Raw genomic sequence first — 23,590 nt, forward strand, 5'->3', positions numbered from 1 at the left:
AAAAAAAAAAAAAAAAAAAAAAAAAAAAAAGATTTGCAGGCCATGCACCATGACTCACACCTGCATTCCCAGCACCTTTGGGAGGCCAAGGTGGTTGGGTCACAAGGTCAGGAGTTCGAGGCCAGCCTGACCAACACGGTGAAACCCCGTCTCTACTAAAAATACAAAAAATTTAGCTGGGCTACAGGGCGTGGTGGCACGTGCCTGTAATCCCAGCTACTCAGGAAGCTGAGGCAGGGGAATTGCTTGAACCCAGGAGGCGGACGTTGCAGTGAGCCAAGATTGCACCACTGCACTCCAGCCTGGGAAACAGAGCGAGACTCCATATCAAAAAAAAAAAAAAAAAAAGAAAGGTTTGTAGATCAACTTGGATTTAGGGATGATAATTCTTTAAAGCCAAAGAAAACATGAAATTTGTTTTGCTCAATGAACAAGATAAAAACTGCTACTACTTTTGCCACTCACCTTCCCTTGGGTTCTTGCAGAATGAACAGGAAGATCGGTGCCCACCAATGCTTGCCTTACACTGTAAGGAAGAAAGAAATAATTCAATTTGACCGAAAACATTTTTTAAAATCTTATGTATATCTAACAAAGTGAAACCTTTCAAAAATTAAACAAACAAGCCATATCCCAGATCCCCTCAAAGCTTAAAAAAAGAATCTGATTATTCCCCACTGATAGAGCTGGCAGACAGGATCTAAAGAGCTACTTTTTGAGAGCTACCTTCTAACAAGGCATCTGGGACTTTGGTGCAGCGCAAATGCCTTTGCCCTGGATAAAGATTCCTATAGGAAATATGCTTTAAAAACTACTGTTAAATGGTTTATAGAATACTACTGTCCCGAAGCCATTTATAGTCTGCACCCAAAACTTGGACCTGAACTGATTGTGAGATCTCCAATCACATTTTGCTAGAACTGAGAAGAATTCAATTATCAACTCCTTTCTCAAACACTGATAATGAGGTACAAGGTAGGAGGAAGAGATACAGATAGTGTCTCTGGCAGCTATCTAAAAGACATTGAAAGGGAACATTCACTAGCCCAGAATAAGGGAAGATACTTTTTTTTTTGAGACGGAGTCTCGCTCTGTTGCCCAAGCTGGACTGCAGGGAGGAGATATTTTTAATGTGAATATAATTATTCTTGTCTGAACTTGTGAACAAAATGTCAAACACACTGCCCAACCCTGAAATCCCTCAACTTTTGCCAGCTTCCAAATGCCATGGGGGCAGAAACTTGGTTTGCAGGATATCAAAGAGTAAGAACTATAAAGAGGATTTATATATAAAATTTATATCAAAAACTATATATAGTATTTGAGGAGGGCCTTATAGGGCGAGCAAAGGTCTGCCAGATGGAGTTGAGAAAACAGTAACAATAGCAGCAGTGGCTAATTCTTTTCTTTTTTCTTTTGAGACGGAGTTTTGCTCTTGTTGCCCAGGCTGGAGTGCAACAGCATGATATCGACTCACCACAACCTCCACCTCCTGGGTTCAAGAGATTCTCCTGCCTCAGCCTCCCGAGTAGCCAGGATTACAGGCGTGTGCCACCACACCCAGCTAATTTTATATTTTTCAGTAGAGACCAGGTTTCTCCATGTTGGTCAGGCTGGTCTTGAACTCCCTACCTCAAGCGATCCGCCCGCCTCGGCCTCCCAAATTGCTGGGATTATAGGTGTGAGCCACTGCGCCCAGCTGGCTAATTCTTAAATAGTACATACCGTTTATCTGGCCTACGTATATGTCATCACTTATTGATCCTGACAACCCCAATAAACTCCATGAAATGGGTACTCCTATCTCCTCATTTTGTAGATGAGGAAACTGAGTCCTAGAGAGGTTAACTCACTTGCGTAAGATCACTATAGTCAGTTATTTCATTGTTCCCTTCCCTATAAACAGATTATACACATGCATGCACACACACACACCCCTGCTCACTGCCAAGTGGCTGTCATGCCTCCCCACAGGGGGAATATACTTCCTCTCTCCATTGTCACCCTTGGTCATGTGCCTTCCTTGCTTTCACCAATAAAACATGAGTGAACATGACCTACACTAGGTCTAAGAGAAGGCTTAGCAGCCACTGCTTGTGTGAATGAACCTCTCTCTCCCTTAGCCAGAAGGACACTGCCTCATATTGAGACTGTTTCTTCTGTCTGGGTCCTGGGATGAGAAGCCACATGGAACAGAACTGTAGCAAACAACCCATAGTCCCTGACATGTAATGTGAATGAAGAATATGCTTGTTATTTTAAGTCACTGGGATTTGAGAGCTGTTACTACAGGAGAGCTGCTGTAGTAACTGGTGCTATTCGTAAACATATAGATCAACAGAATAAAACTGAGAATCTAGGAATAAACCTATAGATTATGGTCAACTGATTTCTAACAATGGGGAAAGTGCCAATGGGGAAAGAATAGTCTCTTCAACAAATGGTGCTGGGACAACTGAGTATCTACATGCCAACAAATAAAGCATGTGACACTTCAGCTAGTGAGTGGCACAGTTAGTGAGTGGCACAGTTGGGATCCTGACCTTAGTAGGTATAATTTAAATACCATAAAACAGGCCTGGCATGATGGCTCATGCCAGTAATCCCAGTACTTTGGGAGGCCGAAGCAGTTGGATCATTTGAGGCCAGGAGTTCAAGACCAGCCTGGCCAACATGGAGAAACCCCATCTCTATTAAAAATACCAAAATTAGCCAGGTATGGTGGCACACGCCTGTAATCCCAGCTACCTGGGAGGCTGAGGCAGGAGAATCGTTTGAACCTGGGAGGTGGAGGTTGTAGTGAGCCAAGATTGTGCCACTGCAGTCCACTGCAGTCCAGCCTGGGTGACAAACAAAGACTCTGTCTTAAAAACAAAAACAAACCCCATAAAACTTACCTATTTTATGTGTACAATTCAATGATTTTTAGTAAATGTGTAGTGAACAATCCCCACAATCTAATTCTGAAACATTTTCATCACCCCCAAAAGAAATCTAGTGGAGTTACCTCCCCCCATTCTTACCCTTAGGGACATGGAATTGTGCAATGTATGGTATTCTGTGTCTGGCATAGTGTTTTCAAGGTTCATCTAGGTTGTAACATGCATCAGTACTTTATTCCTTTTCATTGTCAAATAGCATTTCATTGAATGGATATGCCAACTTTGTTTATCCATCCGTCAGCCAACGGACATTTTGGTTATTTCCATTTTTTGGCTATTATGAATAATATTGCCTATTTAAATAGGTACATAATAAAATTAAACATTGTCTTTTTTGGCCGGGCGCGGTGGCTCAAGCCTGTAATCCCAGCACTTTGGGAGGCCGAGACGGGCGGATCACGAGGTCAGGAGATCGAGACCATCCTGGCTAACACAGTGAAACCCCGTCTCTACTAAAAATACAAAAACTTAGCCGGGCGAGGTGGCGGGTGCCTGTAGTCCCAGCTAGTCGGGAGGCTGAGGCAGGAGAATGGTGTAAACCCGGGAGGCGGAGCTTGCAGTGAGCTGAGATCCGGCTACTGCACTCCAGCCTGGGTGACAGAGCGAGACTCCGTCTCAAAAAAAAAAAAAAAAAAAAACAAAAACAAACAAACAAACAAAAAAAAACATTGTCTTTTTTTTTTTGAGATGAAGTTTCACTCTTGTTGCCCAGGCTGGAGTGCAATGGTGCAATTTCGGCTCACTGCAACCTCTGCCTCCCAGGCAGATTCTCCTGTCTTAGCCTCCCGAGTAGCTGGGATTACAGGCATGTGCCACCATGCCCAGCTAATTTGGTACTTTTAATGGAGATGGGGTTTCTCCATGTTGGTCAGGCTGATCTCCAACTCCCGACCTCAGATGATCCACCTGCCTTGGTCTCCCAAAGTGCTGAGATTACAGGTGTGAGCCACCGCGCCCGGTTAAAAAAAAATTTTTTTTGAGACAAGATCTTGCTGTGTCACCCAGGCTGCAGTACTGAAGTACAGTGGCACTATCATGGCTCATTGCTGCCTCAACCTCCTGGTCTCAGCTGATCCTCCCACCTCAGCCTGCTTAGTAGCTGGCACTATAGGCATGCACCACCACACCCAGTTAATTTTTGTATTCTTTGTAGAGATGGGGTTTTGCCATGTTGCCTAGGCTGGTCTCGAACTCCTGGGCTCAAGTGATCTGCCCACGTCAGCCTCCCAAAGTGTTGGGATTACAGCCAGGAGCCATACCTGGCTGACCTTATCTCTCTCTCTCTCTCTTTTTTTTTAAGAAATGATACTCTCAAGAAAGTGAAACATAACACACAGAAAACATAACACATAGAAAATATTTACGAATTATATATCTGACAAGGGATTAATATCCAGCAAATATAAAGTACTCTTTTTTTTTTTTTTTTTTTTTTTTTTTTTTTTTTGAGACTGAGTCTGGCTCTGTCGCCCAGGCTGGAGTGCGGTGGCGGGATCTCAGCTCACTGCAAGCTCCGCCTCCCGGGTTCACGCCATTCTCCTGCCTCAGCCTCCCGAGTAGCTGGGACCACAGGCGCCCGCCACTTCGCCCGGCTAGTTTTTGTATTTTTTAGTAGAGACGGGGTTTCACCGTGTTAGCCAGGATGGTCTCGATCTCCTGACCTCGTGATCCGCCCGTCTCGGCCTCCCAAAGTGCTGGGATTACAGGCTTGAGCCACCGCGCCCGGCCAAATATAAAGTACTCTTACAACTCAACAACAAAAAGACATGCAAATCAATTCCAAAGGGCAAAGGACTTGGTTGAACATTTCTCCAAAGAAGATATACAAATGGCCAACAAACACATGAAAAAAGACTCTCAAAGTCAGTAGTGAAATGCAAATCAAAACCACAATGAGATATTGTTTCATACCCATTAGGATGCTATTATCAAAAAAAAAGGGAAAAGAACAAACGTTAGCAAGCAGGTGGAGAAATGAAGCCCTTATATATTGCTGATAGGAATATAAAATGGTACAGCTATGGTCTATGAAAGTTTGCTAATAATAATAATAATACAATAAACACAGTTTGGTGGTTCCTCAAAGAGTTAAATATAAAAGTACCATATGATCCCAGCAATTCCACTCCTGGATACATACCCCCAAATAACTGAAAACAGCTGTTCAAACAAAAACTAGCACACAAAGGTTCCATTATTCACCAGTCAGGGCAGAAACAACCCAAATGTCCATCAACTGAGCAATGGATGAAAAAAATGTGATATATTCATATTATTTAGCCACAAAAAGAAATGAGGTACTGATAAATACTGCAACATACATGAACTCTGAAAACATGCTAGGTGAAAGGCCAACACAAAAGTTTACATATTTTGATTCCACTTATATGAAATACCCAGACTAGGCAAATCCATGGAGTCTGGCAAATCCAATCCATGGAGATAGAAAAAACATTAATGGTTCCTGGGGACTAGGGGAAGACAAAGTGGCAAGTGACTGATTAATGATATGAGGTTTCCTTTTGGGGGTTTAAAAAAGGTCTGAGGCTAGATATGGTGGCTCACACCCGTAATCCCAGAACTTCGAGAGGCCAAAGTGAGAGGATCGTTTGAGTACAGGAGGTCAAGGCTGCAGTGAGCCATGATCACATCACTGTACTCCAGCTTGAGAAACAGAGTGACAGCCTATCTCAAAAAAAAAGAAAAAAGAAAAAAGAAAAAAGAAATTCTGGAATTAAGCTGAACATGATGGCACCTGTAGTCCCAGCTATTTGGGAGGTTGACGTGGGAGGATGACTTGAGCCAGGGACTATGAGACCAGCCTGGGGAACATAGTGAGATCCCATCTCTTATAAAAAAAAAAAAAAAAAGTTCTAGTAAGTAGATAGTGTTGATAGCTGCACAACATTGTGAAGGTACTTAATGTCACTGAATTAATACTTCAAAATGGTTACAATGGCAAATATAATGCTACATGTATTTTATCTCAATAAAAGGAAAGGAAATATCTTCCTAAAATGACAACCTAAGGGAGTATATCCATGGAATATGAGTACTTTGGCTAATGACAATCATAGCTATTCAAGTTGTATTCTACTAACACGAATGTTAAGCTAACGTCTTTACTAAATTTATTCAAGTACTGTAACATTTTTAGTGTGTCAGGGCTCAGAAACTTTACACATTTTTCATAATTATTTTTGACACTAAGTAGTAGCAATGAAAACAAATTATATTTTCATGCTCACTGCAATCAAACTGGACCTTTAAAGAGTATAGCCGGCTGGGTGCAGTGGCTCACATCTGTAATCTCAACACTTTGGGAGGCTGAGGTGGATGGATAATGAGGTCAGGAGTTCAAGACCAGCCTGGCCAAGATGGTGAAACCCCATCTCTACTAAAAACTACAAAAAAATTAGCTGGGCATGGTGGCAGGCGCCTGTAATCCTAGTTACTCGGGAGGCTGAGGCAGGAGAATCGTTTGAACCCAGGCAGCAGAGGTTGCAGTGAGCTGAGATCGTGCCATTGCACTCCAGACTGGGCGACAGAGCGAGATTCTGTCTGAAAATAAATAAATAAATAAATAAATAGGCCAGGTGTGGTGGCTCATGTCTATAATCCCAGCAGTTTGGGAGGCCGAGGCAGGTGGATCACTTGAGGTCAGAAGTTCAAGACCAGCCTGGCCAACATGGTGAAACCCCATCTCTACTAAAAATACAAAAATTAGCCAGGCGAGGTGGCACATGTCTGAAATCCCAGCTACTTGGGAGGCTGAGGCAGGAGAATCGCTGAAACCCAGGAGCCGGAGATGGTAGTGAGTGGATATCGCGCCATTGCACTCTAGCCTGGGCAACAGAGCAAGACTCTGTTTCAAAAAAAAAAAAGAGTATAGCCTAAAATTTTAAATATCCCACTCTAAGAGAATATGGAGTTTAATAGAGGTAAAATGCCTTGGTGTCTGAAGTTCTATATCCTTGGAAACCCAAGAATATCCAAAAAATGTACAACTCTTAAAGAACTAGTCTCTCCAAACCTACTTTTCCAAACAAGAATTCCTTTATGACCACCTCTAGGAGAGGTGAGAAGATATTATATGTCAAGGAACTGTTATGTTTATAACTGATAGAAATAATGGCACATGTCCTTGGGAAAGTGTCTCCAACTGCAGGTCCAGAACCCTCTATGGCCACATGTAGCAGCCAGGAAGGAGAAATTATGAATGACCTTGTCTTGACCTCCTCCTGTTCAACTGAAGTGACCTGAGGAAGAAGAGCTTTGTCCTTGGGAATGCATGTCAGCAGGCAGCCTTCCTAGAGATATGGAGGAGCTGTTATTCCAGATGCTTACTTCTAAAGAAAGGGATTCTTGGTACTTACTCGCTTGCAGTACCAAAAATCCAGGCTTGGTACATACTCGAGGGTAACCTCTTTGTCCTGGATCATTAGAGTTCCCTGTAAAGACAAAGACAGAAGCCATCAACATCAACCCTTGGAGAAATAGACAGAGACAGAAAGGCACAGAGAGCCTTTCCAATCCCCAAGCTGAAACATTTTATAAAGAGTGAGCTTAATTCACTGGCAAAGGAAATCGCTGTTTTAAGCCACAGACCTGGGGCAGTGTTGCAGAGCAAGCTTTAGCTTAGGAAATGGGAGTGTGAGAAGGTAAAATCAGTCTTCGGCCTTGGTTCCTGTAGGTTAGGGTGCTGTCCTTGGACGGGCTATGCCCAGTCTACCTGTCCAGAGGTCAAGTAATGCGCTCTCTTGAGTAAAGGCCCCCACCTAGCTCAGGAGCTAGCACACTATCAAGAAGTAAACTCTTCCTTCTGCACAGAGGCAGAGGAGCCCTCTTCTTTTCCACAGCTATCTCACATCTCCTTGGAAAGGGAGTAAGGGCTATAACTTTAGTGCCTGAAAATTTTCTTTGAAACACTGGCTGTATGGCAAAAGCACCAGGACAAAGACATACAACATTGAAGACAGCAAGAAAGGAGGAAGGTGAAAGCTTCACAGCAAGTTACATCCTTACAGCAGGAAACTGAATGGTTGGTGGGAGCAACAGCGGCGGCGGCGGTATCACTCTGGCTTGGAGCCTATAGAGTGAGCTAGCCCTGAGATCTGAGGAGCAACCATTGGCAAGTAAGCCTTTGGGAAAGTCTGGCACAGGAACAGGTGGGAAAAGGGGCTCAATAAGCCTGTTAAAGAGCTCCCTTGCCTCTCCATTTTGGACAAGTCAGGAATTCTATTTCACATTAAAATAAAGTTTTGTTTAATAAACACTAGCCAGCAGATATGTGTTGGAGAAGGGGAAAAAAAATTTCTGCCTACTAACAAGGGACCCTCACCCACACTTGAAAGTGAACTAACCGAGAATGCGACTCTGGAACTAGCCCCTGCGCTGTGTTCATTCTCCGCCCTCTAGGGTCCTCTGTGTTTCCTCAGACAGGGCTCTGAGTTATACAAGCCATTTCTTTGCAATTGGACCTCAGTTTCTTGCTTGAATCCATACATCTGTCAAATAATGCTTTACCTCTCTGCTTTTCACATCAAAAAAGTCAAGAGAAATACACAGGATAAAATTATTTTCTTGTCAAAAGCAAGGAAAATTGCCCATCTACCTAGGTCTTAGCATCTGGTCTGAGAAACTATTCCCTGGCTTGTTCTCAAGGCTAAGGACAATGATAATAAAAATTGCTAACATTTATTAAGCACTTACTCAGAGCCAGAAACTGCTAAGTACATTATCTTATTTAATTCCCTAAATGATCCAATGAAATAACATTATCTCCCCTTTACAGATTAGGACCTATGTTCATAGAGGTAGGGTCACCCAGGTGGTGAAGGGCAGAGCTGGACTTACATCTGGGCTGTAGAGAAGGGATCTCCTGCTTCATTTTTCTTTTTCCTTTTTTTTTTTTTTGACTGAGGGATCTCCTGTTTCATTCACCAGCTTCTGCTCAGTAATAGGGACAGGTAATCTGGCCTTAGGGACCAATCAGAAAAGAGACAGGCTCTGTATGCGGGGAAGGATCTGGGAAGGACCACTCTACCAAGCTCTACCAACGCAGGAAGTTCGTCAAGATGAAGCACCCCTTCTTGTTTTTTTGTTTTTTTTTTTTTTTTGAGACAGAGTTTCGCTCTTGTTGCCCAGGCTGGAGTGCAATGGCGTGATCTTGGCTCAATGCAACCTCCGCCTCCCAGGTTCAAGCAATTCTCCTGCCTCAGCCTCCAGAATAGCTGGGATTACAGACATGCACCACCACGCCTGGCTAATTTTGTATTTTTAGTAGAGATGGGGTTTCTCCATGTTGGTCAGGCTGGTCTCGAATTCCCAACCTTAGGTGATCCGCCCACCTCGGCCTCCCAAAGTGCTGGGATTACAGGCGTGAGCCACTGCGCCCAGCCGTCTTTTTTTGAGACAGAGTCTCACTCTGTGACTCAGGCTGGAATACAGTGGCGCAATCTCGGCTCACCACAACCTCTGCCTCCTGGCTTCAAGCAATTCTCCTGCTTCAGCCTCCCGAGTAGCTGGGACTACAGGCGCATGCCACTATGCCCGGCTAATTTTCGTATTTTTAGTAGAGATGGGGTTTCACTATGTTGGTCAGGCTGGTCTCGAACTCCTGACCTCGTGATCTGCCTGCTTCAGCCTCCCAGTGCTGGGATTACAGACGTGAGCCACCGTGTCTGACCTAAAATGAACCCTTCTAAGCCCAAAGACAGTATATAACATCTTTAAGAGAATGGACTGTGGGCTGGGTTCCCTAAATTTGAATCCTGCCTCTACTCAATGATCTTCGGCAAGGTCCTTAACTTCTTTGTGCTTCCATTTCCTCATCTGTAAAGTAGGGACAACAGTACCTACTTCTTAGGGTGGTTGTGAAGATTAAGTAAATTCGTACATGTAAAGAGCTTAGCATACAATATAGTGAGGACTCAAGAAATGCTGATCATTATAAGCCCTAGGAACCAAAAAAGACCAGCATCAGCAGGTGGGAGTCAAATAGCCACTCATTTCACCTTGCTTGCTTGCTAGGTATGACAATTTCACCACCCATTTTAATCTCCTGAAAGACTAAGCTTTCATAGAGAATGGTCACTACACATCAGAAACTGTATCTTTGCAACAGTACTTTGTGTTGTCAAATTACTGGTCCAGATCTTACAGTCTACTTAATCTTGCTGGCCTTTTATTTATTTTCAGCACCAAACAGTATCTGGTACCAAAAAGGAGCTTAGTAAGCTCTTGCTGAATGAATGAAAGACTGAATAGAGCCAACTATCGCTGGAGGACCTGGTGCTTAGTACACAGTGGCTCTGGAGGGAGATTTTGTTGTTAGAGCATACATCTATATACCCAATCCATAAAACATGTGGGTTGTCATTTGAACAGTGAACCAAAACAAGGCACTACTGTCAATTTCAGTCACCTGCAAATTTTGATTTCACCAGTTGGAGGCATTAATGGATTCAGGTATTTCTAAGGCACTTTATACTTCTCAGACAACAAAAATCTTCCAGTAGCTGTGGATGACATTTTGTTGAGGGTAGGGAACTCCCCTTGCCAGGAGTCTCCATCAGCATGTGAACTTTGAGATTACTTTTACCTCATGTGTTAAAAAAGCAATGATTTCTTATTCCCACAGGATCATCTATAACTCAGGCAGTACTTTTTCTCAACCTGCACATAGTTAGACGTAAGTGTAAAGTTACCACTGCTAAAGAATGTTAAATGGTTTTAATATCACTGTTGGAGCATAGCCAGTTGTTTCTTTTTCTCTCTTAAAAAAATTATTATTATTTTTCCAAAACCAAAAAGGGTCTATATAGCCAATTGCTTAATAAGAATAGGTAGTCATAGGACAAACCTGTAGGAGAACAATTTACCTATGATTTGATTCCCCAGCTGCTATCATATGCAGGCAACCCAGATATACCAAGCACAGGTATGACACACATACACTGCACCCCTCCCCATTGCTGCCTTTCTCTGGATTTCAGAAAACAGAGACCTGTCAGTGTCTCCTAGGGAAGTAACCTGTAGGGAGTTAGATTAATGAATGGGTAGGATGATGCATCACCTTCAGTAGATGTCCCTTCTTTTTTTTTTTTTTTTGAGACAGAGTCTCGCTCTGTCACCAGGCTGGACTGCAGTGGCACGATCCTGGTTCACTGCAACCTCCGCCTCCCAAGTTCAAATGATTCTCCTGCCTCAGGCTGTCGAGTAGCTGAGAATACAGGCACCCACCACCACGCCCAGCTAATTTTTTGTATTTTAGCAGAGATGGGGTTTCACCACGTTGGCCAGGATGGTCTCCACCTTCTGACCTCGTGATCCACCCGCCTCAGCCTCCCAAAGTGCTGGGATTACAGGCATGAGCCCCAGTGCCCGGCCGTGAATGTCCATTCTTAATTGCCTATTATCTATTAGAGTATCTTCACACATATAATATTTATTCATCTTTTGATTTATTGAGTTATTAAGCTACTCAAGCAAAGGTATCATGAAAGCCACGTGTCTGATTAACCAGGGCTGGTTCCTAAAGCGGTACCATATAGGCCGGGCACGGTGGCTTACACCTGTAATCCTAGCGCTTTGGGAGGCCGAGGCGGGTGGATTGCCTGAACTCAGTTTGAGACCAGCTTGTGTAACATGGTGAAACTCTGTTTCTACTAAAATACAAAAAATTAGCTGGGTGAGGTGATATACACCTATAGTCCCAGCCACTTGTGAGACTGAGGCAGGAGAATTGCTAGAACCCGGGAGGCAGAGGTTGCACTGAGCCAAGATCGCACCACTGCACTCCAGCCTGGGCAACAGAGTGAGACTCCATCTCTTTAAAAAAAAAAAAAAAAAAAAAAAAAGCCGGGCACCGTGGCTCATGCCTGTAATCTCAGCACTTTGGGAGGCTGAGGTGGGAGGATCACGAGGTCAGGAGATCAAGACCATCCTGGCCAACATGGTGAAATCCCATCTCTACTAAAAATACAAAAATTAGCTGGGTGTGGTGGCACGTGCTTGTAATCCCAGCTACTTGGGAGGCTGAAGCAGGAGAATCATTTGAACCAGGGAGTCGGAGGTTGCAGTGAGCCGAGATCATGCCACTGCACTCTAGCCTGGCAACAGAGCGAGATTTGTCTCAAAAAAAAGAGGTGCCATATATATATGTGTGTGTGTGCATATATATATGTACATATATACGTATATATGCATGTATGTATATGTATAGAAAAAGAAGACAGATAGATAATCTTTTTTTTTTTGAGACAGGGTCTTGCTCTGTTGCCCAGGCTGGAGTGGCATGATCTCGGCTCACTGCAACCTCTGCCTCCTGGGTTCAAGTGATTCTCCTGCTTCTGCCTCCCAAGTAGCTGGGATTACAGGTGTGCACCAACACACCCAGATAATTTTTGTATTTTTAGTAGAGACGGGGTTTCACCATGTTGGCCAGGCTGGTCTCGAACTCCTGGCCTAAAGTGATCACCTGACTTAGCCTCCCTAAGTGCTGGAATTATAGGCATGAGACACTGCACCCGGCTAAGAGGTACCATATATTTGAAAGTAAAACCAAAGACATCTCCTCCTTTCTCGGCAGTGTTAGATTAGGCTTAAATTAGACTAAAACCTGCTAAAATCCTTTCCAGCCCAAAGCCATCACTTGGCAAAGTCACACATAGATATTACTAAGTACATTTCAAGAAGTCTTAATGTGAAGCTGCAAAAAGCTAGATATTTGCACTCCAGAATGGCAAATCAAGTCCTTACTCTCCACCTAGAGACACCACAGAGGAGCAAACTCTGGGTCTGGAGGGCTGCTGACTGAACATCTACATTCCCATTTCCATTTTCATCAGCTGCTCTTAGAGACTTCATGATCTCCTTTTGTGACTGCCTGTCAGAAGGACTAGGGTCAGAGTGTTGAGACTCTACCATATGCTCCCATTCCGTTGGCTCAAAACCAATCCTCAAGGATATTCTTTTTTTATTATTTTTTTAAAGACAGGGTTTCACTTCTGTTGCCCAGGTTGGAGGCTAGATAGAGCACAGTAGTGCAATCATGACTCACTGCAGCCTTGACTTCCCAGGCTCAAGCAATCCTCCTACCTCAGCCTCCCTAAGTAGCTGAGATCACAAGCGCACACCACCATGCCCAGCTAATTTTTAAATTTTTTTGTAGAGATGGGGAGGTCTCACTATGTTGCCTAGGCTGGCCTCGAACTCCTGGACTCAAGTGATCCTCCTGTCTCAGCCTCCCAAAGTGTTGAGATTATAGGCATGAGTCATCATGCCCAGTCTCAAGGATTCTTAAGATACTGGGAGGTACAAGAGAAAAATGGAAAGAAAATAACATTTCTGGACAGCAGCTTTGCATCTTTGTCAAAGATCTTCAACGCAAGCTCAGTGTAGCTATACTTTGTACTGAGAAAACGACTGCTGTGCGATCTTCCCATTAAAGCATAGAAAGAGACGAATAGTATCAAAAGGCGGGGAAAAAGTATATGAGCTCTGTGAATAGAACTCACATTGAAAAGTCACAATCACTCTTCATTGTTTTGTGTTTCTTCTAAACACAGTATGGGAGTATCAGGTTATTGGTGGCTGAGAACTGGTACTGTCTATCAGAGTAGTATCTTTATTCACAAAGCAATTTACAGTTTACAAAGGCATTCTTCACAATATCATCTCATTAGATTCTTACAAGCAGGGCATATGGATGGCTGGGATACATGGAGTAGTCTGCCCAAGAATACAGAGCTAATTAGCAACACATACAGTACTAAAAGGCAGTTTTTCTTTACACCATATTGTCTTGGTTTTTAAATTCGAGAGAGTCAGTCAATTTATCACACTTCCCACATCAAAGAGGTAGCTTCTGATGAAAAGATACACACAGTAGAGTCTAAAGAAGTTTGCAGGAAATTGACTCATAGGGAGTCTTTAGAGAGACTGCCACAAAGCCCTTGTTTCTTGATAGCACTGCTAATCCCCCAGACTGGTCTGCTTAAGATGGGCTTTCTGTTCTTAAAACACCTACAATTACTTTAGGTGTTGTGTTTAAGATAAAGAGTGCTGCTAGTAAATGGCTGCTACCAGGAGTTTCAAGAACCATGACGGTAAAATGGACCTGCAGAAAGAGCAAAGCCAGGGGAACAAAAGTAACAGGTTCAAAACAGATATGTCACTTCTCTTAGTATAAAAGATTACTTTTTATAGAAATCCTTTGTAAATCAGGCTCATTCTTTATGGTACAAGGATATGTTATAGTTCAAATATTTTTAAAAACCCACTATTCCCAAAGGCCAAACCAAAATGAGACAGAAGAGGGAAGGAGGAGATGGAGGAAGAAAGAAAGTACAGTGGCTAAGGGAAGTACAAAGAATGCCCTATGTTAACTCTATAGCTCTGCCTGTTGGCCTTCTCCATGTCCTCCATTTTGACTAGCCTTTTTACCCAACAGGATCTGAGTTGCACTTTGAGCATCCAGAAGATAAGGCCTCACTGGGACTTCCAATGAAAACACAATTCCACTACAGTGTCTAATGTAAGGTAGCGGGGCATGAAGACACTGCCCTGTCAGCTGCTACTTCTCATCTTTTCTTGACTAGATGAAAGCACAACAAAACTTTTACTACAATGTTCTTGACAACAAACATTTTAGACTATGACACAAGCAACAACCAGCATCAAGCCAAAATCTTATTTGTGTTCTCTGAAGCAAAACGGCTGACTATTTCATTGAGTCCCAGAGTCCCACCCACTAGGATCACAGCTGGCAGAAGTCAGGGTCTCAAGATGATCTCTGTGGCTGGGCACAATGGATCACACCTGTAACCCCAGCACTTGGGGAGGCCAAGGCAGGTGGATTGCTTGAGCTCAGGAGTTCAAGACCAGCCTGGGCAATATGATAAAACCCTCTACAAAAAATACAAAAATTAGCTGGGCATGGCAGTGTGCGCCTGTTATCCCAGCTACTCTGGGGGCTGAGGTGGGAGGGTTGCTTGAACCTGTGAGGTCGAGGCTGCAGTGAGCCAAACTTGCACCGCTACATTCCAGCCTGGGTGACAAAGTGAGACCCAATCTAAAAAAAAAAAAAAAAAAAAAGAATTCTGCTCTGGAAACACAATACACTCCAAGCCAGACCCTGACATAAGAGAACTTAAACATACATACACATCTACACACACACACACACACACACACACATATATATTTTTTCTTTTTTTGAGACGGATTCTCACTCTGTTGCCCAGGCTGGAGTGCAGTGGTGTGATCTTGGCTCACTGCAAGCTCTGCCTCCCCGGTTCACACCATTCTCCTGCCTCAGCCTCCTGAGTAGCTGGGACTACAGGCACCCATCACTACGCCTGGCTAATTTTTTGTATTTTTAGTACAGACAGGGTTTCACCATGTTAGCCAGGATGGTCTCAGTCTCCTGACCTCATAATACGCCCACCTCAGCCTCCCAAAGTGCTAGCATTACAGGTGTGAGCCACGGCACCTGGCCGAGAACTTAATTATTTTAAAGGTGTCTGGTGCTAAGAATATATTCCACCCATTTCACTACCACTCCTTGTAGGTCTTAAATGCATTTTAAAGTAAGATTCAGATTCTAGAAAATGCCTCTTATCATGATGAAAGAAAATCAGGGATCCATAGTCTTGGAGGTAATTCTATGAACTTAGCTCCAGGAACATAGAAAGAACAGTGCCTACCATGGGATCCACAAGTCTCTCCTATTCTAAGGTTCCATTACATTTGGATTTGTGGCAAAAACAAAGAGGCAAAATATATAAATAAGCAAATAAGTAATCAAAAAAGCCTCAAATCTTTTCTCTCTTTGTGAGAGGACTCTATCATAAAGACTGAGACTGTGAGGCAGACAGGGCACTCAATAAATTCCTTCATCACAGAATCTCTGTAGATTGCTTCTTAAAATTTATAAAGTCCAACTATTAGCACTCAGAACAACTGAAAAACTGAACCACTAAAATGCAATTTTTTTTTTTTTTTTTTTGGAGACAGAGTCTCGCTCTGTTGCCCAGGCTGGAGTGCAGTGGCGCAATCTTGGCTCACTGCAAGCTCCGCCTCCCAGGTTCACGCCATTCTCCTACTTCAGCCTCCCGAGTGGCTGGGATTACAGGCTCCCACAACCACGCCCGGCTAATTTTTTGTCGTTTTTAGTACAGACAGGGTTTCACCGTGTTAGCCAGGATGGTCTTGATCTCCAGACCTCGTGATCTGCCCAACTCGGCCTCCCAAAGTGCTGGGATTACAGGTGTGAGCCACCACACCAGGCCTAAAATGCAAATTAAAAAAAAAACTTTTCAGCTTGTTATAATTTTGTATCTTTTAGAGCAATGTTTCACCTAACATTTATAAAAACCATAGTCAAAATTTCTCTGGTTAACAATTTATTTCTGCAGGCTGGGCGGAGTGGCTCTTGCCTGTAATCCCAGCACTTTGGGAGACCGAGGGGGATGGATCACCTGAGGTCAGGAGTTCGAGACCAGCCTGGCCAACCTGGTGAATGAAACCCTGCCTCTACTACGAGTACAAAATTAGCTGGGCATGGTGATGGGTGCCTCTAATCCCAGCTACTCGGGAGGCTGAGGCAGGAGCATCGCTTGAACCCGTTAGGTAGAGGTTGCAGCGAGCCGAGACTGCGTGATTGCACTCCAGCCTGGGTGAAAAGAATGAGACTCCATCTCAAAAAAAAAAATAATAATATGGCCGGGCGCGGTGGCTCAAGCCTGTAATCCCAGTACTTTGGGAGGCCGAGATGGGCGGATCATGAGGTCAGGAGATCGAGACCATCCTGGCTAACACGGTGAAACCCCGTTCCTACTAAAAAATACAAAAAACTAGCTGGGCGATGTGGCGGGCGCCTATAGTCCCAGCTACTCGGGAGGCTGAGGCAGGAGAATGGCATAAACCTGGGAGGCAGAGTTTGCAGTGAGCTGAGATCTGGCCACTGCACTCCAGCCTGGGCGACAGAGTGAGATTCCGTCCCAAAGAATAATAAAATATAAAATAAAACAAAATAAATAATAATAATAATTTATTTTCACACAAAGATATGACCTAATTCTTGGTGGAAGTAAAATATCACATTTTAACATATTTACTGATAATTCTCAGAATTCCCCTCAGAATTCAGAATTCTATAACCTGTATCTTATTTTTTTCCTCTTTCCTCAGTTGATTCCACTCACATAGCAATGAAATAAAAATATTCACAAAGTAGACTATATACAGAAACAAGATACAGCTTATTCTTTCCTGACAATTAAATCAGTTACCCCTAAAATAATTATGAGGTATGTAGGGCAAGGGTTTCTAGTCCCAGATAAAAGAGAGGCCCTCTCCTATTGCAATCAGAGATATCTCCCACCTGAACACAGAGTGAAGGGCAGCTGATTTACATCATTTCTTTTCTTCTTTTTCTTCTTTTTTTGGGGGGGATGTGGGGGATGGAGTCTTGCTCTGTTGCCCAGGCTGGAGTGCAGTGGCGCGATCTCGGCTCACTGCAAGCTCCACCTCCCAGGTTCATGCCATTCTCCTGTCTCAGCCTCCTGAGTAGCTGGGACTACAGGCGCCCACCACCACGCCCGGCTGATTTTTTTTTTTGTATTTCTAGTAAAGACGGGGTTTCATCGTGTTAGCCAGGATGGTCTCGATCTCTGGACCTCATGATCCGCCCGCCTCGGCCTCCCAAAGTGCCACTGCACCTGGCCTGATTTACATCATTTCTATAACACTTTTATATTCTGAGATGCCTATTGTTGGAGCTTCCTGGCTCTTTTCTTCTGGAAAAAGTAGACTCTAAATTCAACATCAAGGCATGCTTCATTGAATAGGTCTCTAAACTGAATCACTATAGAGAAAAACAAATAGGGAGTTTGTTAAATAAATGTGGAAAATATAAAGCTTCTTAATTTGCTTTGTTTACCAAAGAACATAATAAAATCATTTCTTTTCCTTAAAAACTTAATGGCAGGTGGTGGTGGTGAACAGTCAAGAGAGCAGACTGTGGCCCACAAGACCTAAGATACTGTACAGGCCTCATTGCTGAGCCCATCACAAAGCCTGCACAGTATTCCCCAGGCATCGCCAAAGAACCAGCAACTATTCTTCAGGATCCACCACCCAAAAGAGACACTGGGGCCAGCAGCAGTAGTTCACACCTGTAATCCCAGCACTTGGGGAGGCTGAGGCAGGTGTATCACCTGAGGTCAGGAGTTCAAGACCAGACTGGCCAACATGGCGAAACCCCATTTCTACTAAAAATACAAAAATTACCCGGGCATAGTGTTGGGTGCCTGTAATCCCCACTACTTGGGAGGTTGAGGCAAGAGAATCACCTGAACCCAGGAGGCAGAGGGTGCAATGAGCCGAGATCATGCCACTGCACTCCAGCCTAGGCAACAAGAGCAAAACTCCATCTTAGAAAAAAAAAAAAAAAGAAATTTGCCATGCACGGTGGCTCATGTCTATAATCCCTGCACTTTCGAAGGTCAAGGTGGGAGAACTGCTTGAACACAGGAGCTCAAGACCAGACTAGCTCAGGGAACACAGTGAGACCCTCTATCTCTATTGCTATTAAAACAAAATTTTTTAATGGAAAAAAAATAAAAAGAGACATTATTTCTACTGGCCCTTTATCTATCACCTCCCACCCAAGTACTTTAGCTTCCTCGAATGTTGTTTTTAGCCCCTCTGCCTATAACGTCCTTGTTTAGACTTTCAAAGAGTCTTGCTGACTTGATTTCTGCAGAAATAATGCCTTGAAAATACTGATAAAATACAGAGCCTCTGGACTTCTGTATACATACTGTTCAACTAACATTTTAGGGAGGTGACTACACTCCCCTGCTTTTTTTGAGACACGGCCTTGCTCAGTTGCTCAGGCTAGAGTGCACTGGTGGTGTATGATCATAGCTCATTGCAGTTTTGATCTCCTGAGCTCAAGCAATCATCCCACCTCAGCCTCCTGACAAGCTGGGACGACAGGTGCATGTCAATAAGTCTGGCATTGCTGTATTTATTTTATTTATTTTATGCAGACATGAGGTCTTCCTATGATGCCCAGGCTGGTCTTGAACTCCTGGGCTCAAATGATCCTCCTGCCACAGCCTCCCAAAGGGCTGGGATTACAGGTGTGAGCCACCATGCCCAGCCAATTCTTTTCTTGGGCAGAAAACTATCAACCCAATGCCACTCAGAAGCACCAAGACTAACGATGGAAGCTTTTTGGGAGGCCGAGGTAGAAAGATCACGAGGTCAAGAGATCGAGACCATACTGGCCAACATGGTGAAATCCTGTCTCTACTAAAAATTAAAAAAAAAAAAAAAATTAGCTTGGCATGGTGGCACATGCCTGTAGTCCCAACTACTCGGGAGGCTGAGACAGGAGAATCACTTGAATCCAGGAGGTGGAGGCTGCAGTAAGCCAAGATCGCACCACTGCACTCTAGCCTGGCGACAGAACGAGACTCCTGTCTCCAGAAAAAAAAAAAAAAAGAATGGAAGCTTTGAGTCAGAAAAGGTTCACTGGGATACAAGGTTAGGTCTCTAATCCTTTTTGTTCTACTTATTTTCACAAGCAAATAACACAAAGAAATATCAAACTTCAGCCCCTGATAAAAATGAGGGCTGGCTTCTAACACTGAAGACATGCTATGGTTAAATTAGCCAATATTTAGAAAGCAGCATTTACTGAGCTATAATATCATAGCTGTTACAATACAATAGCTACAATATCTTAACTTTTTTTTTTTTTCCAGCAGATATGCATAGAGTGGGGAATGATTCCCGCACAAAGAAGAAATTTGTGGTAGTCCAGGAGTTTGGGAGAAGACAAAGCCAACAGGTCACTAACTATATCCCTGCTGGAGTTGGGATCATGTGCTACAAAGGCATAGCCCATAGCTAGTCATCAAGAAACTCTCCTGATCAGACTTGTATGTTTTGGTAAGCTATCACAGACGTAACCCTTGGATGCCTTTAAACTCTCACCACCACACCCGGCTAATTTTGTATTTTTTTTTTTTTTTTTTTAGATGGAGTCTCGCTCTGTCGCCCAGGCTGGAGTGCAGTGGTGCGATCTCAGCTCACTGCAAGCTCCGCCTCCTAGGTTTACGCCATTCTCCTGCCTCAGCCTCCTGAGTAGCTGGGACTACAGGCGCCCGCCACCTCACCTGGCTAGTTTTTTGTATTTTTTAGTAGAGACGGGGTTTCACCGTGTTAGCCAGGATGGTCTCGATCTTCTGACCTTGTGATCCGCCTGCCTCGGCCTCCCAAAGTGCTGGGATTACAGGCTTGAGCCACCGCACCCGGCCTAATTTTGTATTTTTAGTAGAGACAGGGTTTCACCACGTTGGCTAGGCTGGTCTCGAACTCTGACCTTAGGTGATCCACCTGCCTCAGCCTCCCAAAGTGCTGGGATTATAGGCGTGAGCCACCGCGCCCGGCCCCTCTGTCTCTGTTTCTTAAAAGAAGCATTTGGCTGGTGAAAATTATATTTAGTATTTTTAAAAATTATTATAAGAATAATGAATGTTTGGAGAAACGAGTTCTGTAACTGGAAAGAATTTGGTTCTCATTCTGGGAAACTAAGAGACTACTAGTAGTCTCCTAATGCCCATTTGCTCTCTTACCTTGGGAGCAAATCCCCGCCTTTTTTTTTTTTTTTTTTTTTTTGAGATGGAGTCTGGCTCTGTTGCCAGGTTGGAGTGCAGTGGCACGACCTTGGCTCACTGCAACCTCCACCTCCCTGGGTTCAACCAATTCTCCTGCCTCAGCCTCCCAAGTAGCTCGGACTACAGGCGCACACCACCATGCCCAGCTAATTTTTGTCTTTTTTTTTTTTTTTTGAGACGGAGTCTCGCGCTGTGTCACCCAGGCTGGAGTGCAGTGGCGCGATCTCGGCTCACTGCAAGCTCCGCCTCCCAGGTTCAGGCCATTCTCCTGCCTCAGCCTCCGAGTAGCTGGGACTACAGGCGCCCGCCACCACGCCCGGCTAGTTTTTTGTATTTTTAGTAGAGACGGGGTTTCACCATGTTAGCCAGGATGGTCTCGATCTCCTGACCTCGTGATCCGCCCGCCTCGGCCTCCCAAAGTGCTGGGATTACAGGCTTGAGCCACCGCGCCCGGCCATTTTTGTCTTTTTTTTAAAGTAGAGTTGGGGTTTCACCATGCTGGCCAGGATGGTCTCCATCTCTTGATCTTGCGATCCGCCCGCCTCGACCTCCCAAAGTGCTGGGATTACAGGTGTGAGCCACCATGCCCAGCCTGGAAAATTAAGAGACTACTAGTAGTCTCCCAACGAGAGAGACTATCTGCTCTCTTTACCTTGGGAGAAAATCCCTGCTTTTTAACTGAGCACATAGCTGCCTAAAATAAAGACATTCTGCAGCCCTCCTTGAAGCTGAAGTGCGGCTATGACTAAATTCTGATCAACTGAACATAACTAGAAGTAATGCTTGAAATGTTCAGAAGTATCCTTTTTTAAAAAAATTTTTGTGGGTACATAGTAGGTGTATGTATTTATGGAGTACAGGAGATGTTTTGATACAGACATGCAACGTGAAATAAGCACATCATGGGGAATAGAGTATCCATCCCCTCATGCATTTATCTTTTGAGTTACAACCAATCGAATCACACTCTGCATTATTTTATTTATTTTTTCTTTTTCTTTGTTATTTTAAAATGTACAATTAAGTCATTTTTGACTATACTCACCCTATTGTGCTATCAAATATTAGGTCTTTTTTTTTTTTATACTTTAAGTTCTAGGGTACATGTGCACAACATGCAGGTTTGTTACATATGTATACATGTGCCATGTTGGTATGCTGCACCCATTAACTCGTCATTCACATTAGGTTTATCTCCTAATGCTATCCCTCCCCACACCACACCCCATAACAGGCCCCAGTGTGTGATGTTCCTCACTCTGTGTCCAAGTGTTCTCATTGTTCAATTCCCACCTATAAGTGAGAACAAGCGCTGTTTGGTTTTCTGTCCTTAGTTTGCTCAGAATGTTGGTTTCCAGCTTCATCCATGTCCCTACAAAGGACATGAACTCATCCTTTTTTATGGCTGCATAGTATTCCATGGTGTATATGTGCCATATTTTCTTAATCCAGTCTATCACCGATGGACATTTGGGTTGATTCCAAGTCTTTGCTATTGTGAATAGTGCTGCAACAAACATAGGTGTGCATGTATCTTTATAGCAGCATGATTTATAATCCTCTGGGGATAAAATCAGTAATGGGATGGCTGGGTCAAATGGTATTTCTAGTTCTAGATCCTTGAGGTATCGCCACACTGTCTTCCACAATGGTTGAACTAATTTACATTCCCACCAATAGTGTAAAAGTGTTCCTATTTCTCCACATTCTCTCTAGCACCTGTTGTTTCCTGACTTTTTAATGATCACCATTCTAATTGGTGTGAGATGGTATCTCATTGTGGTTTTGATTTGCATTTCTCTGATGGTCTTATTCATTCTATTTTTTTAATACCCCTTTACCATTCCCACCTTCCCCCCAGCCCCCTAACTACCCTTCCTGTACTCTGGTAACCATCCTTCTACTCACTACATCCAGGAAGTATCCTTAAAGAGAGGGCCCATTTTCATCCCCCTTCCTTCCCATTGGTTGCTAAATGACACTCAAGTAGCCATCTTGGACAATAAGATAGAAATCACATGTTGAGATGGGGCTACATGGTCGAAAGAACCTGGGTCCCTGATGATGACCAAACCACCATAAGAAAGTCTGGACAGCTCAAACTTCATTTGCATTACAGAGAAATAAATGTGTTTAAGCTGCTCTTATTTTTAGTTTTCTGTCACTCCCAGCTAAATCTAATCCTAACCAATAAAGATGCTTTTGAAAATTACTGGTAAGAGGCAGAAAGAAGTATTTTGCTTAAAATTCATAGACTCGCCGGGTGCGGTGGCTCATGCCTGTAATCCCAGCACTTTGGGAGGCCGAGGCAGGCGGATCACAAGGTCAGGAGATTGAGACCATGGTGAAACCCCGTCTCTACTAAAAATACAAAAAATTAGCCGGGCGCGGTGGTGGGCGTCTGTAGTCCCAGCTACTCAGGAGGCTGAGGCAGGAGAATGGCGTGAACCCGGGAGGTGGAGCTTGCAGTGAGCTGAGATTGCGCCACTGCACTCCGGCCTGGGCGACAGAGCGAGACTCCGTCTCAAAAACAAAACAAAACAAAACAAAAATTCATAGACTATAAAATAAACAGAAAGTTATAGAAAAAAGTAGGTAGTGGAACAAAAGGTATAAGAAATGATAATGAAAAACACCTCATGTTTTTTCTGTAGAGCTCTGTTTGTGTATTTCTAGAGGTCCTACTGTCACTTTACACTTAATGTATCTAAAACAATTATTCTGTCTCCCAAATGCTTTCCTCTTCTACATGCTTTGTATCTGTTCAAGGTACAACCATTCTTTTTTTTTTTTTTTTCTGAGACAAAAACGGTCTCACTCTGTCACCCAGGTTAGAGTGCAGTGGCATGATCATGGCTCACTGCAATCTCGACTTCCTGGGCCCAAGTGATTCTCCTACCTCACCCTCCCCTCACCCCCCTGTAGCTGGGACTACAGGCACATGCCCCCATA

At 43.7% G+C, this 23,590-nt stretch overlaps 1 protein-coding gene across 1 annotated transcript in view; it reads right to left on the bottom strand.

The window, feature by feature from the left end:
• RBM6 (RNA binding motif protein 6) overlaps nucleotides 1-23,590 on the bottom strand; it is a 118,053-nt gene that overhangs the window by 17,029 nt on the left and 77,434 nt on the right. Inside the window, exons 7-8 of the mRNA XM_025377352.1 lie at nucleotides 7,319-7,393; nucleotides 466-526 (exon numbers count right to left, since the gene is read on the bottom strand). Of these exons, the coding sequence (XP_025233137.1) occupies nucleotides 466-526; nucleotides 7,319-7,393 (136 nt within the window). The remainder of the gene's footprint in view (nucleotides 1-465; nucleotides 527-7,318; nucleotides 7,394-23,590) is intronic.

This window comes from Theropithecus gelada, chromosome 2, assembly GCF_003255815.1.
Source record: "Theropithecus gelada isolate Dixy chromosome 2, Tgel_1.0, whole genome shotgun sequence".
Taxonomy (NCBI): Eukaryota; Metazoa; Chordata; class Mammalia; order Primates; family Cercopithecidae; genus Theropithecus; species Theropithecus gelada.